This window comes from Lepidochelys kempii, chromosome 22 (genome assembly GCF_965140285.1).
Source record: "Lepidochelys kempii isolate rLepKem1 chromosome 22, rLepKem1.hap1, whole genome shotgun sequence".
Lineage (NCBI taxonomy): Eukaryota > Metazoa > Chordata > Testudines > Cheloniidae > Lepidochelys > Lepidochelys kempii.
Window position 1 is genome coordinate 6769193 of NC_136401.1, and position 16999 is coordinate 6786191.

At 39.6% G+C, this 16999-nt stretch overlaps 1 protein-coding gene across 4 annotated transcripts in view; it reads right to left on the reverse strand.

Annotated features, from left to right (window-relative positions):
* CDON (cell adhesion associated, oncogene regulated) overlaps positions 1 to 16999 on the reverse strand; it is a 98900-nt gene that overhangs the window by 41076 nt on the left and 40825 nt on the right. For all 4 annotated transcript variants that reach the window (XM_073320627.2, XM_073320631.1, XM_073320628.2 and 1 more), the window contains exons 4-10: positions 11114 to 11260; positions 10691 to 10834; positions 9496 to 9783; positions 7900 to 8169; positions 6652 to 7005; positions 2467 to 2759; positions 478 to 652 (exon numbers count right to left, since the gene is read on the reverse strand). In XM_073320627.2, the coding sequence (XP_073176728.1) occupies positions 478 to 652; positions 2467 to 2759; positions 6652 to 7005; positions 7900 to 8169; positions 9496 to 9783; positions 10691 to 10834; positions 11114 to 11260 (1671 nt within the window). The remainder of the gene's footprint in view (positions 1 to 477; positions 653 to 2466; positions 2760 to 6651; positions 7006 to 7899; positions 8170 to 9495; positions 9784 to 10690; positions 10835 to 11113; positions 11261 to 16999) is intronic.

Below are 16999 nucleotides of genomic sequence, written 5' to 3' on the forward strand. Positions count from 1 at the left end.
CTTGGCTACTTTCAGTAAGGGCCTCTATGCACTACCACTTACGCTGGTAGAAGTTATGTTGCTCAGGGGTGTGAATAAGCCACCCCCCGAACAACGTAAATTACTCCTACCTAAACACCTGTATGGACAGTGTTGTGTCCGCAGGAGAGCGTCTCAGGCTGACATTGCCACCTCTGTGAGCGACAGTAGCTATGGGAGAGCTCTCTCCCAGCAGCACAGAGTGTCTTCACCAGATGCGCTACAGTCCATACATAGCGCAGGTACCTCTCAGCGTACTACTATGGCAATGCACCATCAGAATCTGACTTACAGCTATGCTGGATCCCATTTACCAACAGCCTTAGTTGTGAAAGGCGCTTCCTTTGATACTACACTAAACAACTGTTTCCACAAATAGCTGTAGAGACAAGCCACGGTCAACTTAAATTACAGGAATGTTTTGGCGATAACTTTGCATATAGGAAACACTGCACCTACCTTTGCTGGTGCGAAACGTAAGCATGGCAGGCTGGCCTTCACCAGCAGCACTCCTTGCTACCATCAGAACCTCATAGAGGCTGGAGGGCTCCAGTTCTGTGAGATGAAGCTCATTTTCACTTCCAGGAACACGGACCGTATGCCAGCTTCCCATGACATTGATGCCATCGTCCAGCTGTACAAGAGGGAAATCACAAGATGCTAAGAGGGAAATCACAAGATGCTAAGAGCAAGACAAACCATGACTTCAACTTTACATGTGGGAAAATATCAATACTTCTCCAGCTGAGCTGGTCTTCCGGACATTTTATTGTATAAAAATGCCAAAATGTCTAATTATGTTCAATTAGTTTTACTCAGGGCCAGTGACAGCCCTGGAAATCCAAGTCTTTTATCCACACAGCAGGTAAAGCACAAGTGGCAGCTCTGTGAGCTTCTACACAATGTTCCTGCAATAGATCTGAACCCTGACCTACAGGATCCCCCATATCAAGGTTTGAGAGACTTCTGTCTCCATATTAAGTTGGCCCCTGGCCACTCAGCTGAGACAGCTAACAATGCTAATTGGTACATATTACAATGGATATTTACTGCGAGTGCTTATGTCTGAGGAACTAGAATGAGGACAAACGATTTCAAGCAGAATACCTAGCTGCCATTAGATGGTGGTGTGCATGTCTGGATTAAAGCAGAACCCAAGAGGAGAAAGGGGACAGTCAATTACCCTAACCTATCCCAGCCTTCCATGAATTTAAGCTTCTTTACATGTTTATTAGTTAAAATGAGTAACACAAAAAAGAGAGCGTGTGTGTGTGTTTTATCTGCTTGGTTACCTCCAGAGACTGGAAAACATCAGCAGGAAGATTGGAGATTTGTTTTTATTAGAGTACATATTTCCCTTTTTACAATTTTTCATTGTTGTTGTTGTTTTTCTGTTTTGCAGTGAATTCACCAGTTCCATTAGGCAAAGGAAAGATTTCTCTTAATATCTGACCTTTGAGAAAAGCATTACCCCAAATCCCAAAGGAAAAGGCAGAGACTCTACCAAAAATAAAGTACTAAACAACATAAGACTTTAATAAAAACATGGAAGGCAGCTCCAAATGCTATGGATTACTAAAGTTTATACTGATGGCCTTGATTCAAATTCTTTCTTCAAAAAAGAGACATTTCTTTCTAATGCTTTATAAAAAGAAATCTTGGAAGAGGAGGAAATCAATTAAATAATTTTTATGATAGAAGAGATAGATGCTTTTAAAACCACGATAAACTGTCTACTAAAATTACATAAACAAACAAGCATTTAATACTGAAAATATAATTGCTAGTGATGGACTAATTTGAAGGTCCAGATAAGCACCAAAAGTTTTGAATACTTATCTGAACCAAGTATCTTTGGTTCATAAATTAAACAGGCTCTGTCATTAGATTTCCTGGATTTGGCTGGTCAAAATATCTTGCGGTATTTCTGCTTCAGGTTGGGATAAGACCAGGATGAACAAGGCTTTCAACTTATAAAAATATGAACTGAGTAACTTAGTCCTTCAGAGAAAAAGTCTGATTTAAGATTTAGTCTTATGTGATGCCTGGTTCTAATTCTAATCAAAGACGTTCACGGCTTGCAAAAGTTCTATTCAAACTACACAGTGCGAGTGAGATCAGAACCAGACATACTGACTGTAAACGCATTGTTTTGATTACTAATGTTGTATGAATAATGCTCACCAGAGTCCAATTCCACACATACAATAATGGTACTACAATGGAAATAAAAACTTGAGTTCTGTTGAACCAGGCCCAGTTAAACCCAGAAAAAACAGCAACTAATTTCAATCATCCCTAAACAGACTGCCTGTGCGTCCACAGCAAAACTGGGCTGATACCATAGCTCTTGTTAACACCCACGTTGCTGTAACAAAGATAGGTTCCTTGAGAAGCCTAAGACTATCTGTTGTGGAGTTATTCCTATCTCCTGCAAAGAAGCAGTACCTTGCGATATTTCACGAAGTAAGCATTGATGGGCAAGCCGCCATCCTTTCCAGAGCGCCACACTAGGTTATACATATCTGGCTTGAGTGTCTGTGGAGGGCTGAGGATGATTGGGGCTTCGGGCGGCAAAGCACCATTGAGTGTCTTTTCTGTAGCAACTGCATCAAGATGCAACTTCGTTGGAGACAAATTTGAGAACCCCACTTCTGTATCGTAATCTCCATCTCCTTCATCGCTTTGGGCAACCTCTGTAGGAGTGACTTCTTCAATTTTTGTACTAGACTCAAAAGGAACTGCAGAAGAAAAATTCTGGTTATATCTACAAGACAAAGCCTATTTGCTTCATGCGCTAGAAACAATTAATGAACTACTGTCCTTCTCTCCTAGAGTCTACTGATCTTCTATGCAGTAACAAGAGCACGGCAACATCTCATTGGAACGCATGCATTGTAAAGGTGTAGTACCTGGCAGATCGGCAGCAGAGGGTGTGTTATAATTGATGTATCAGGTACATTAGGTAGCAGCAATGTACTTACATTGAAAAGTAAAGAACTACATTTCTACCAGCATAAACAGAGTAATTTGAAGTGACTCAAAGGCATTAAACCATGTCTGTACAATTACAATTTACTGTATGTACAAAATTACATTAAGGGCATTTTCTTAGCTCACTTTGTGAAGTTTTAGCTGTGAGTAATTTCTGCTAATATTGAACACTATATAGCTGAAACCCAGCCAACTCATTTGAAAATATATTGCTAAGAATGAGGTAAGCTTAGAGTCAGATCTAAAGTGCTATTGGTGATATTAACATCTATTTCTGAAAGCCCTCTATGTGCCTCCTCCTTCCATCCCGCAGCTTTAACTGCAATGAGGTCAGTAGTACTGGAAAGCATAACAGACAAAAATACACTTAGGGAATCCTGGAATTGATACACAGCTTGTCAACATTCCAGGCAGCAATGGGCTGGCAGGTTGGACATCTGAGGTTTAGCATCAAGACAAGCATCAAACTTCAATATTTAAAGTGAGAACTCTGAGGGAAATGACGCAGCTCCTGAGGTTGCACACTGAAATGTTAGACTGCCAGATGTTCTTAGTCCTGCCCATTCTTTCATAGATCTGTGTAGGTTTCCGTTATATGTTGGGGTCCAGAAAGTGGAGGGGAATAAGGGGAACTTAGTTTACAAAATAAACAGACATTCCTTGGTAATGTAAAGCGTAAGCTGTGTTGGCCTGGCCACCTCAGATTCCGTCAAACCTCCATTAAAATACCAACAACAAGTGTGGCTGCTATTTTTGGCCACTTCTTGGAAGCTGGAGGGGAAGGGAAAGGTGGTTGGTTTTTTTTTGTTTTTTTTTTTCAAACAGAAGCCCATGTTCTCAGCAAGCATTGGTTTATTTAGGAATGCTGCAGGGTTTGGGGATGGGAGTCATAAGCAATACAAAGAGGAAGTCTTCAAGGCCAAACATCAGCTTGTTCAAGGCAACAGAAGAAATGCCTGATAATGTTCTCACCCTTAAAGTGTATCTAGTACACTAAATTAACCCATGAGAAAGTGATACATGCTGCATATTAGCATTAAAACCCAACATTCTGTCTGAAGAGTTGGAACGCGTACTTTCCTGTGATGGCCTAGTAAGGATTTCTGGATGTACACAATATGACTCGGTGACTGCTGGAGCAGGGAACTGGACTGCAGTATGCAGGGAATGAGCTGTGGTTTTGGTTGGTGTGGGTAGACCTACTGGCATTATTGCTTTTACTAGCCCTGAAGGCTAGTAAACTATTGGCAAACAATTTGTATTTAACTTATAGACAGACACCACAGGACAGTAATGTTTATTAAGGCTGTTCAGATTTATGTACCTACACCAGAGGATTTGTCAAGGTTTCTGTATCCTTTATTTCAGTATGTAATGTGGGGTACTTCCGCTACCTCCCTATTCAGATTAACTATTCCCCCTCAGCTTCATAGTCACTGCACCCTTTGAAAAAATTCCTTAGCAATCCCACAAAATAGGCTAGTGTTTAATGGAAGTTAGCAGGGAGATTTGTGGTCAGTGTTCTACAACATACCCAATGACAGCCTCCTACAACCAGCACTGCAAGACGGGAGTTACTACTCAAGACGGGTAACCTTTTCCAAAGCATCTAAATGACTTAAGACACTAAGTGCCACGGAGTTAGATTCCTAAATCACTCAGGTGCTTCCGAAAACTTTACCTGACATATTCACTTGAACCTACTGTAGACTGAACTGACTGCAGAGCTACATCGGTTTGATACTTCTGCTATTAGAACCGGTTTATTGAAGTCGTATGGGATATAAATATCTTTTGGCATTTAAGTTAATAGTCCTTTGAATCCTGATGGCTCTCAGATAGCCAGCTTCCAAACCCATTTAAAGATTTACAGATCAACCCCAGTGCCTTTACTGTCATTTGAATGCCAATCAGAAGCCAGTGCAACAAATTGGAAACTGATAAAAGCAAATATGACATTTAACTTGTAGAACTCACGGCCACCAGGTTGAGACATGGCACCAGGATTTTTATTCCAATTCAGGTTGAGTTCTGGGAATTGTGTTTGATTTTGGTTTTATGAGGTCCATTAATGAAGTTAATGTGAGTTTTTTAATATTAAAAGTACACAGATCATTTTCTCAGCAATTTTTTTTTTTATTATTAAAGAAAATCTTTTTGCCCCATTTAGAGGTATATATTTATTTCAAGGGGGGAACAAATTTACTTAAGTCTAAATGGAAAAATTTAGAAAAAAAAATCTCAGTTTATATTATATATTTGATAGCATTTTGAGTGTAGTCAATTTTTATATAGTACCCTATACAGTCAGTTTCTCCCTTGCTAAACAGAACCTTCTAAACATCAAGATGGAAGTAGAAAAATATCTTTAAAAAAAGAATTTTAATGCATTTCAGAACATATTTACCAGTGTTGTATCAGAAGCCAGAATATTTAAAAATTAGACAATTAAAAAAATAAAATTAATGTTTTTTTGTGTGAATTGTGCATTCAATATATTTTCTATCTTTATTTTTTGGGGAAAAAAATTAGGTATAGAGTTTAACTTGCTTTCTGGCTCAGCACATTTTAATGAGGTCTCCTGTTTTCCCTAGGACGTATTTTGACGATTATACAGCAAGACTAAGTGTAAATTTTTCAAAACCACCTACAGGATTTAGGCTCTTCAGTCCCATGTTAAAAGGCACTTAGAAGGCTAAATCCCACTGATTTTTAATAAAACTTCGGCTCCTAAATGCAAGTCTCTTTTGAAAATGAGCATAAGCCTAAATCATTTGGGTGCTTTTTAAAATTTTGCCCTTGTTCTTGTTAGGGTAACTTTTTAAAAATTATTTTTAATATTTCTGGGATCGTGGACAGAACATAAAATAATAAAAATAAAGACGATTTCTTTTTATAACGTGCCTTCAGCTTAAGAACAATCTGTTTCTAGTAGCAACCTCAGAGAATAGTGAACAGTCCGTATTTTCTTTGCAAGATCAAGCCTTTTATATTGTCTATTTATGTTTACATTTCTCATCTACCCACGGTGGTGGTGGTGATGATGGCGGCGGTGTACGCGCGCGTTACGGAGAACAGTTGAGGATTCCCCTGCTTTACTTCACTCTTCAAAGACTGGTTTTGCTGTGCACCAATTCCTCAGTAACTTTGGAAGCACCGCTGAACCATAGTTTTTACGGCTGAAAGCCGGGCTGCAACCACACAATGCTTTAGCAGGTGATTCTAAACACGCTTTTTATTCTTTTCTTTTCTTTTTTTTTTTTTAAAGCCTGTAGAGATTTTAACCTGAATTTAGTGCTTGTCAAAAGTTCCTTATTGGATCAGACTGGAGAACTAAATTCTCTAACTCCAAAATGGGGCTTCCCCACATGGCCATCTCCCTTCCCAAAGATGTGCCAGGTGAGACCCTGGTACAAGCTTTAGCCCCAGGTGAGATGGCCAAAAACTACAAGGTGAATATCTGCTCACTAGGAACCTGGCCAACTCATTTCAATGCATCATGAAATAGCCACTTAATTTCTAATTCAGATTTTGCTAAACTGACCCTCTTGACACTAAATAGATGTTTCACCACATAAGGCGCATGCCAGATTACTTAAAATGTTAAAAAGGCTCACAGCAACGCTGATTCTAGCTTACCAACTGTAAGAAATGCTTCTGACAGTGCTGAGCCGTGTTCATTTGTTGCTTCGCAAGAGTATTTCCCAGCATGCTCTGGAGTAACTGCCTGAATGTATAGGGAGCTTGATCCAGCTCGAGACATGGTTAAGTAGATGGGCTCTAAAATGGCGTTGCCTCTCCTTGTTTGTGGAGATTTTCGTGGTTTTGAATGTAGGACCTGAGAAGGGTGGCTGGTAATAAGTCCACGGCTGCTGTACCAACGGATTACAGGAATAGGCAGTCCAGTGGCATTGCACGACAATGTAACATCTCCACCATCTACCACATTGGCACTGGCTGGTGAAGAAACTATAACTGGCTTGGAACCTTTGCCTATTAAAAAAAACCACAATTCATACATAAAATTAATTCACTGTACTATGGAATCTATTGTCTAATGCACAGATGAGCTGTTAATATGGTACAAAAATGAACACATTCAAATATTTTTCATTTATACCGTTCTCTAGTTTTCTGGTTGTTAGTAATTCCCAAATTCACTACCTTACTGAACAAGTTTCAGAGGAACAGCCGTGTTAGTCTGTATTCGCAAAAAGAAAAGGAGGACTTGTGGCACCTTAGAGACTAACCAATTTATTGTTACTGAACAAGGGACTGAAAACCATTAACACTACTGAAACTTTTGTTTGGAGCAGGCAGATGCAATATTAAACTTCAATCTGCACTTGGGGTGCACAAGAACAAAAATCTCAAACTTTAAGTCTGGAATTCGTCAGTTACAAAGACAAATTCCAATAGAACCTGAAACCAGTTCAACTCATCTGAGTCAATCATGAGACTCAGAAGAGGTTTCGTTACAGTTGGATTTAACCCTGAAATTTAGGTTTAAAAGTTTAAGAATCAATACAACTGAGTCACCAAATACCTCCAGCTCTCCAAACACTCCTCCTATCAAAACACGGCTAAAATGTCATAAAAGCCAACACTGTCTAGGAGAGAAACATGCAAAACTATATTTGAGGCAAGATATTTTTTGCCTTCTTTTAAATTCTGGATCCTTGAAATAAAGCAGCTGGGTTATATCTCCCACTCCCCCATGAAATACTTCAACAAGCGATGGAAAAATCATACAATTTGCTGCTTACCGTGGTCAGAAATGGACTTAGTCGATACATAAACCAAATCTTTTGGCAAGAAAACTAAAATGTGTCAGAAAAAGCAAAGGTTTTAGTTTAAGTTCTTGGATAGTTAAAAATGTTCCTATACCTGTCTGGACTTGAAGTCTCCCAGTGGATTGCATAAAACCAATCCCATTGTTTGCCACACACTGATACAACCCAGAATCCTCCTTGGTGATGCCACTGATTCTCAACCTGTTTCCTGTGACCAGATGTCGTGGAGAGAGATGGATGGAAGCTGTATTATGGAACCAGGTAAGATTAGGAGCAGGGTTTCCATGAATGTCACATGAGAAATGTATAGTTGCACCCACAGCCACTGTTTGATCCTGCAGTCCTTTAGAAATTGAGGCAGATTCTATAAAGCAAATAAATAGAATGTGAAACCCTGCAGGCTGCTCTTTCAGGAATCATGTAGAAACTAATTACTAGACCACACGTTTAACAACAATATGAAATTGTACAAACTTATCACACATATGGAGGCTGAGCTTAGTCATGTCTTAAGCTCAGTGAAAGATGAATACTTGCTTCTAAGGCATTTGCTCAACACTCATTATAATGGCTTTTTCCTTCAGTGCAGAAAAGTCACGCTTACTCTACAAAAGTAAAAGATTCCTTTATTGGAAAACTTTTTTTGACAAAACTATTTCCTGTTTCAGCATCTCTACTTTATGAAACAAACTTTTTTTTAACCATTCAGACTCTTTGGCCAGAATACACACATATCTGAGCCCTACCATATTTACCCCGATCAGTGGTAAAGCCCCCATTGACATAAATGGGAGCAGACAGGCAATCACTGTGGTTTTGAAAATCCCACACAGAACTAGCATGGAGAAACAAAAATTAATATTTTTATTTACAAATTAATGTCTCTGACAAACAGCCAGAGGACTTGCAGCCAGAGGTACACTGTTCATTAACCACACGCAAGTAAGCCCAGACTCTAGCTTTTTGCTAGAATTCTATTTCACTCTCAAGAGGTACAGGAAAGTTGCTAATCTCCAGGAGATGAGCGTTGGGATCATCCTCAGCTACTTTCTATTTTAGGTAACAGTAAGAATGTTGGGGGTGAAAAAGATGAAAGGGTGATTCCTTCAATGTGATTTAAGGATGCTGCAAGACTGATTCTACCTTAAAGTTATGCAGTGCCCAGAAAGAATTGCTACAAAAGAAAAGTGGAATAGCAATGAAATAGAGAGGTACAGCAGTAGCCAGCTACATACTGATGGGGGGAAAAATACCTTTTTAGTATGCTCACCCCTTGCAGCAAACTTTTTGTTTAGTTACTACCATGAATGGGGAAAGGAGAAGCATCCTACTTTGGCACATGATTCATCCAGTACTAGGAGGCGTGCATGGCCTTTTTGCAGACAAACAAGGCTACTAGTTTTGTCCTGAGGAGTTTACAAACCAAAATAGATGAACACAATAAAGGAGGACAAAGGATTTGGAGAGAGGATAATGAGTCATAACAGATGCAAGCAGGGAGAGATCATGATATACTTATTAAGTACATATCTTAATTCTTTGATGATGTAAAATTAATTTTAAAATGCATCAGCCCTTGTCTGGGTTAAAAGAGCATGAGGAAACTTAGGGTCAAGAGCTACTATACACCAAAAACAGAAATGGTCTTCAACAAATAAAAAACAATTCAGTTCCTTCCCCTATTTCTTACCAAGTATAGTTACTGTGTAATTTATATATTTCACTACTCCAGACTCATTTGCCACCACACAGGAGTAGTTTCCAGCATCCAATGTATCAAGTCTGTCTGTCACAAGATGGGAGTGCAGTAGTCTCCACCTGCTTCCAGTCAGTGCATCCTGACCATCCTTAAACCAGTGGACATGAGATGCAGGCAGCCCGCTAACAACACACTCTAGAGTTAGGGGACTGTGCTGAGGTACCGCCAAAGCCTGAGAAACGGTGGGGTGAAGAATGCGAAAACCTTCTGCAGAAGTGCCTGGAAGTAGAGTAAAGGGATATGCAAAAGATAAAACTCCTTAACAATCCAATTTTTAAATTGGATTATTAAATACTTTTTCCTCTAGCGGCTCCCTCTCATTTCTATCAAAGCCCTGAGGTTCTGTGTGTAACCAAATTTACTCACTCACATGGCGGACAAATTTTCACTATGGCTGAGCACAGCGTAATGGACTCTTGCATTGGCACCCCCTCAAAATCAGCTGGAGTGGTGGTTATTGGACACGGGGCATTCCCCTTCCAGCAGCTAAGTGCAGAGTCTTTTTGGCATTTGAGCCTACATCTCCCACACAGCGGTGCACACCCACCATGCCACTACTATCAACTCTGCATTACTCTTGCAGGAGTTCATTACCCCTCCATCAATGTTCCCTTCACTGCCATTTATGCCAATAAGAGAACAAACCGTAAGTAGAAATAAATTACTCCTTTTGCAAAAAGAGCAGGAAGTGAGCATTTCACCACAGATCACATACTTGATAACTCATGTTAAAAGGGAGCATGAAATTGATAATATAGGTGACTATTTCTATAAAATGGAGCTATCACATACCGTACTAATGAAATACATTAAAACACACACGCAAAACAGGAACGACTTTGCAGACCCAGATATTTTTAGACTACTTGATATTCATGCTAGGAATCTTTTCAGGTTGATTTTTTCATAAAGTCACAAAATCAAAGTCAGTTACAGCAGATGAAAAGTATTCTGCAGACATTTGCTAGCTAGATCACATATTGTATAGGACCAGAGTTTCACCCATCAGAATAGTGAGACATTAAAATCTAGCAGAGTTTATTAAAAATACTAATTTAAGGTGGATCAATTTAGTTCAAAGCTTTTATCCTTTCAAGCCACCCTCCTAGATATATTAAATACTCACGGCTGACTACGAGCTTATGTCCAGTGGGTTCTAATTTGAGATCATGAGTGACTGGGTTGTATGCTGCACATTTATAGGAGCCTTTATCCTCTAAAGAGACATTCAAAATCTGCAGATTTCCAGATGGAAGAATTAGGTAGTTATCTGAGGAAGGGAAAAAGGCTTGTTTAAAATTAGTTTCAGATAAACAGTTTTAAAAATTTCTTTAGTCAATTTATCTAGCACCCTGTTCTATTAAGTGAACTAATAACTCTGCCAACAAAAATTCATTCCTGTAATGGATGTCTTTACTAAGATAGATGTATCTAAAATGAATTGCATAATAAGTTTTCGACTTTTTAGGATATCACTCAGTTCTGATTTCAACCAGTATTTTTGCAGCAGGTCATTTATATTAGTTACTAGTGTAATAAAATCTCTCACCTGTTGATTGTTCCAACCATTTTCCCCGTACTCGAAAGCGAACTTGTGCTTTAGGGTTACTTTCTGGTACCTTACAGCCAATGAAAGCCGCACTTCCTTCTTCTGCTGTAACTATGTGTTTCACCGAAGTATCAAAATCATCAAGATCTGGAAGATAGTTTACAAAGGTAAGGGAAATTGTAGATTTTGGAGGAGGTGGGGTTAAACAGTAATTCCTGACTGCAAATACAGCAGGTTTTGATCCAAATGAATGCTGTTTTTGACAGCCTCTCTGAACTCCTCTGTAAAGAAGTGACATTTCATGTAGGGCTGTCAAACGATTACAAAAAATTAATCACAATAAATCGCATGATTAAAAAAAATTAATCACGATTTAAATAAATGGTATTCCATTATTCTTTAATATTATTGGATGTTTTCTACATTTTCAAATATATTGACTTTAAATTACCACACAGAATACAAAGTGTACAGTGCTCATTCTATTATTTTTTATTGCAAATATTTGCACAGTAAAAAACAAAAGAGTATTTTTCAATTCACCTCATACAAATAATGTAGTGCAGGGGTTCTCAAACTGTGGGTCGGGACCCGATTTTAATGGGGTCCCCAAGGCTGGTGTTGGCCCTGGGCCCCAGCAAGTCTGAAGCCCACGCCCAAGCCTCACTGTCCCGGGCTAAGGTTACATGCCCCCCTCCCAAGGCAGAAGCCCTTGGGCTTCAGCTTTGGCCCCCCCGCCCAGGGTGACAGGACTCAGGCGGGCTCAGTCTTTGGTCCCCCACTCCTGGGGTAATGTAGTAATTTTTGTTGTCAGAAGGGGTCACGGTGTAATGAAGTTTGAGAACCACTGATGTAGCGCAATCTTTTTATCATGAAAGTTGAACTTACAAATGTAGAAAGAAAAGGAGTACTTGTGGCACCTTAGAGACTAACCAATTTATTTGAGCATGAGCTTTCGTGAGCTACAGCTCACTTCATCAGATGTTTACCGTGGAAACTGCAGCAGACTTTATATACACACAGAAATCATGAAACAATACCTCCTCCCACCCCACTGATTACCAGCAGGACAGTGGGGTGGGAGGAGGTATTGTTTCATGATTTCTGTGTGTATATAAAGTCTGCTGCAGTTTCCACGGTAAACATCTGATGAAGTGAGCTGTAGCTCACGAAAGCTCATGCTCAAATAAATTGGTTAGTCTCTAAGGTGCCACAAGTACTCCTTTTCTTTTTGCGAATACAGACTAACACGGCTGTTCCTCTGTTACAAATGTAGAATTCGCAAAAAGAACAGGAGGACTTGTGGCACCTGAGAGACTAACCAATTTATTTGAGCATAAGCTTTCACGATGTAGCTCAAGAAAGCTTATGCTCAAATAAATTGGTTAGTCTCTCAGGTGCCACAAGTCCTCCTGTTCTTTTTGCGAATACAGACGAACACGGCTGTTACTCTGAAATGTAGAATTATGTACAAAAAAACCTGCATTCAAAAATAAAACAGTGTAAAACTTTAGAGCCTACAAGTCCACTCAGTCCTACTTTTTGTTCAGTCAATAGCTCAGACAAGTTCGTTTACATTTGCAGGCGATAATGCTGCCCGCGTCTTATTTACAATGTCACCTGAAAGCGACAACAGACATTCTCATGGCATTGTTGTAGCCAGCGTCACAAGATATTTATGTGCCAGATGTACTAAAGATTCATCTGTCCCTTCATGCTTCAAGCACCATTCCAGAGGACATGCATCCATATTGATGACGGTTTCTGCTCGATAACGATCCAAACCAGTGCGGACCTACGCACATTCATTTTCATCATCTGAGTCAGATGCCACCAGCTGCAGCTTGATTTTCTTTTTTGGTGGTTGGATGCTATAGTTTCCGCATCGGAGTGTTGCTCTTTTAAGACTTCTGAAAGCATGCTCCACACCTCGTCCCTCTCAGATTTTGGAAGGCACTTCAGATTCTTAAACCTTGGGTCAAGTGCTATAGCTATCTTTAGAAATCTCACATTTGTATATTCTTTGCATTTTGTCAAATCTGCAGTGAACGTGTTCTTAAAACGAACAACATGTACTGGGTCATCATCCGAGACTGCTATAACATGAAATATATGGCAGAACACACGTAAAATACAGAGCAGGAGACCTACAATTCTCCCCCAAGGAGTTCAATCACAATTTAATTGACACACTTTTTTTTTTAAACGAGAGTCATCAGCATGGAAGTATGTCCTCTGGAATGGTGGCCGAAGCATGAAGGGGCATACAAATGTTTAGCATATCTGGCACGTAAATACCCTGCAATACCAGCTACAAAAGTGCCGTGCAAACACCTTTTCTCATTTTCAAGTAAAAATGTGAATAAGAAGTGGGCAGCATTATGTCCCGTAAATGTAAACAGACTTATTTGTCTTAGCGATTGGCTGAACAAGAAGTAGGACTGAGTAGACTTGTAGGTTCCAAAGTTTTACATTGTTTTGGTTTTTGAGCACAGTTATGCAACAAAACAAAAAAAACCTGACATTTGTGAATTGCACTTTCACAATAAAGAGATTGAATTCAGTACTTATATGAGGAGAATTGAAAAATACTATTTTTTTCTTTATCATTTTTACAGCGCAAATATTTGTAATCAATAATAATATAAAGCGAGCACTGTACATTTTGTATTCTGTGTCGTAATTGAAATCAATATATTTGAAAATGTAGAAAAACCATCAAAAATAGTTAATAAATTGCAGTTGGTTTTCTATTGTTTAACAGTGCAATTAATCGCAATTAACTCACATGATTAACTCAAAAAAAATAATCGCGTTAGTTAACTGTGATTAACCGACAGTGCTAACTTCATGTAGTTCTCAATACCAGAGCTAGGATATAGATATCTGAACTTCTGCTGCATGAAAAGACAGAGTTTTCACTTGAAGGATGGAAAAAACTGAAAATGTAGCCCTCTTTTAAGTTCCACAGAACTACTTCATGAAAAATAAGGGAACAGAGAGGCTCTCAACCCCGGAACTAAGTGTGTCAATAACCAGTTTTGAACTTAATGCAGGAGGCAATTTATAGTATATGGACAACAGGTATGTTGTAAACTCTATGCATACAAAAAGGAGTTAATTACTCTGGGAGAAACATAACTTGACAGTGAATACATCAGTGAGGAATGCAGCATCTGCCATTCACTGCCTGTACAATAGGAGTCAAATATAAAACCTCAACCTACAAGTTCCAGCATCTCCCAACTTTGTTTTTAATGCTGCTAAAAACCCAGAAACAGGTTGTCTTAGGCCTGGTCTACACCTAAAGAGTAAGTCAAACTAGCTATTGCTTATGGGGTGTGAAAAATTCACAATCCTAAGAGGCTTAATTAAGACTACTTAAGTCCCTGTGTAGGCACCGCTAGGTTGACAGAACAATTCTTCTATTGAGCTCACTACCACCTCTCGAGCGTGTGGATTTACTACGGCAATGGGAAAACCCCTTCTATTGCTGTAGCAAGTGTCTACACCACAGTGGCAGCTGTAGAGCTTGTAATGCGGCCATTCCCTACGTCCCTCATGTAGTGCAGTACAGTATGCAAGTTGCTCTTTTCCTGCTAGCTTCCATGTTCAAAGCTTACAGCCTGTAAAGTTTGTCTATGCTGATTACCCTACAGGTCTCTTGAGGGGGTTCTGCTATGGGTCAGCACTTTACCAAAACACTTAGTCTTCTCAGTTACGAGAAACTCTCCTCTCACAGGGATTCTGGACATGCTCCATAGATGGGGCATCCTTAAGAAGAGGTTACTCATATCTTGGCTGACAAAGGCCCAATTCAGACATAACTCTGATGCAGGACAGCCAAATCATACTCAGAGGAAACTGTCTTCAACGGTACATAATCTTTTTCTTATGAACTTGGCCCATGACCCCTCTACTTCATGTTTCTTTTTTAATTTTCAAGCAATTTACAGAACAACCACCAAGGCACAGATGGATTAGATGACAGAAAGTAAGAGAAAAGAAGAAAAACAACCAAGAAAAAAGGAATTTAAAACACAGAGAGATGATTTTGACCAAACTAAATTGATAAAAAATGGAAAGGACTTTTTTTGGGGGCGGGGGGGGGGGGGGAAAATCATGAATTCGTCTTCTTTCTTCCCCTCCCTCCTAGTTTTCCAATCAGTTCTAATGTCCAAGTACTTAAGAAAAAAAATCCCATTTAATACAGCAAAAGGATTTCAAAGAACTGACAAACCACATTTGGGAACTTCATTTGTATTTACTGCTGGCAGTTGCTGTGTTTAAGGCAAATATTGCTGTGAATTGTTCAAAATAGAGAGAGATTGCAAAGGGCTTTTTGTTAGCGCTTGATAAAACACGTCTCAATGCAGAAAATTCGAAAGCAAGAAGTGCAGCCAGGAGCGTACGGTTTTGTAATGACATGGCAGATCAACAAGAGAGTTTACACTAGAAAATTCTTTTGCCTGGAGGAGAAGCTTGTGGGATCCTTGTATTATAAAAGCTGTAACTAGAAACAGAAACATTTCTAGGTCTCAGTGTGGCTACATATAGTAGGAACCACTATTAGTACGAGTTAGAGTATCTGTTTATTCCTTATCCGGTAAACAGCTTACAGAAAGAAGATTCGCAAGATATTAACTCTCTGCTTTACTGAGAGTGACAGAAAAAAAAAAGGCAAAAGGATTTTTGCTTCTAGAAATTAAGACTATAGTTGCAGAAAGCAATCTATGAGCATGTTTCCCTTTTCCTCTAAGCACACAGTCAGATTTTGTATGTGTTTTCAAATACTTTCGGAAATGGAACACTTATTTCCCATTAACACTGTGGTTTTAAAATTCATCCTCAGAACTTCGGAAGGTTTACCTTTAATAAAAATCAAAGAGAGTTTGGGAGGAAGGCAATGGTCAGCATGTGAACAAAAGCCCTTCTATGGTTCCAGGGACATATGGGGCATTAGTTGCATTAGGAAGGGTACGGGGGCTTTTTTGAGAGTAGCAAAAAGAGGGAGCCAGAGAGTCACCGATGTCCCTGCCAAGAGTGTGACTGTTTTCAGGAAATCGCTCAGGGCATGTGGATTTTGGGTATTTTTCTCCAACATTCTGGCTATCAATCTAGCTCTGATCTGGCTAGCAGCTGTAGTTCTGTTTAATGCTAACTACTGTGAAGCTGTCATTTTTGTTCTTAAAATGTTACAAACAGTACCCTCCCTCATTGTTGTGTGAGGCACTTCGTAAGTTATTAGCCTAAGCGATATCATTTTGGCACCTCTGTTACCTTCTTTCGCCTTTTCTCTCTTCAACACTACTGCATCTGGGGGCACTAACTTGTGGCATGGGGAGTTTGCTAGAGTTCCCTCCTTTGCGTTTGCTAACTGGAAGCTTTACTGAGAAAGGAGACAGGAAGAGCACACTCTTTCTGGAAAGATGGTATCCTTTGCTGTTTCCCATTAGAAAAGCCTGCAAAGTAAGGTGTGATCTCTTAGCCAGAAAGTAAGGCCTTAGATAACTCTATCCCTCTCTGTCTGACCTAGCCATAGCATTATTCCCAACACTCTCAATGCCTTGCTAACAAAGCCATCTTTAATTTCAACCTCTTCAGAATGCTGCTGCTAAAGTCATCTTCTTTGCACATCACTCTGACCATATCAACCCCACCTTGAAGTCCCTCAGCTAATTCCTTCTTCACCTCTGGAGCAAATACAAACTTTGTCTTTGCTTAGAAGGCCATTCATAAAACTTAGCCCCAGGCTCGGTGGCTGATTAGTAACCTAGCACATTGACCTCCACCGTTCCCAGCCTTTACCACCCACATCAGTCAACTTCTCCTTTAAACACCGGGATGCTTCCTCCCACGATGCTCCTCACACATGGGAAAAGCTCT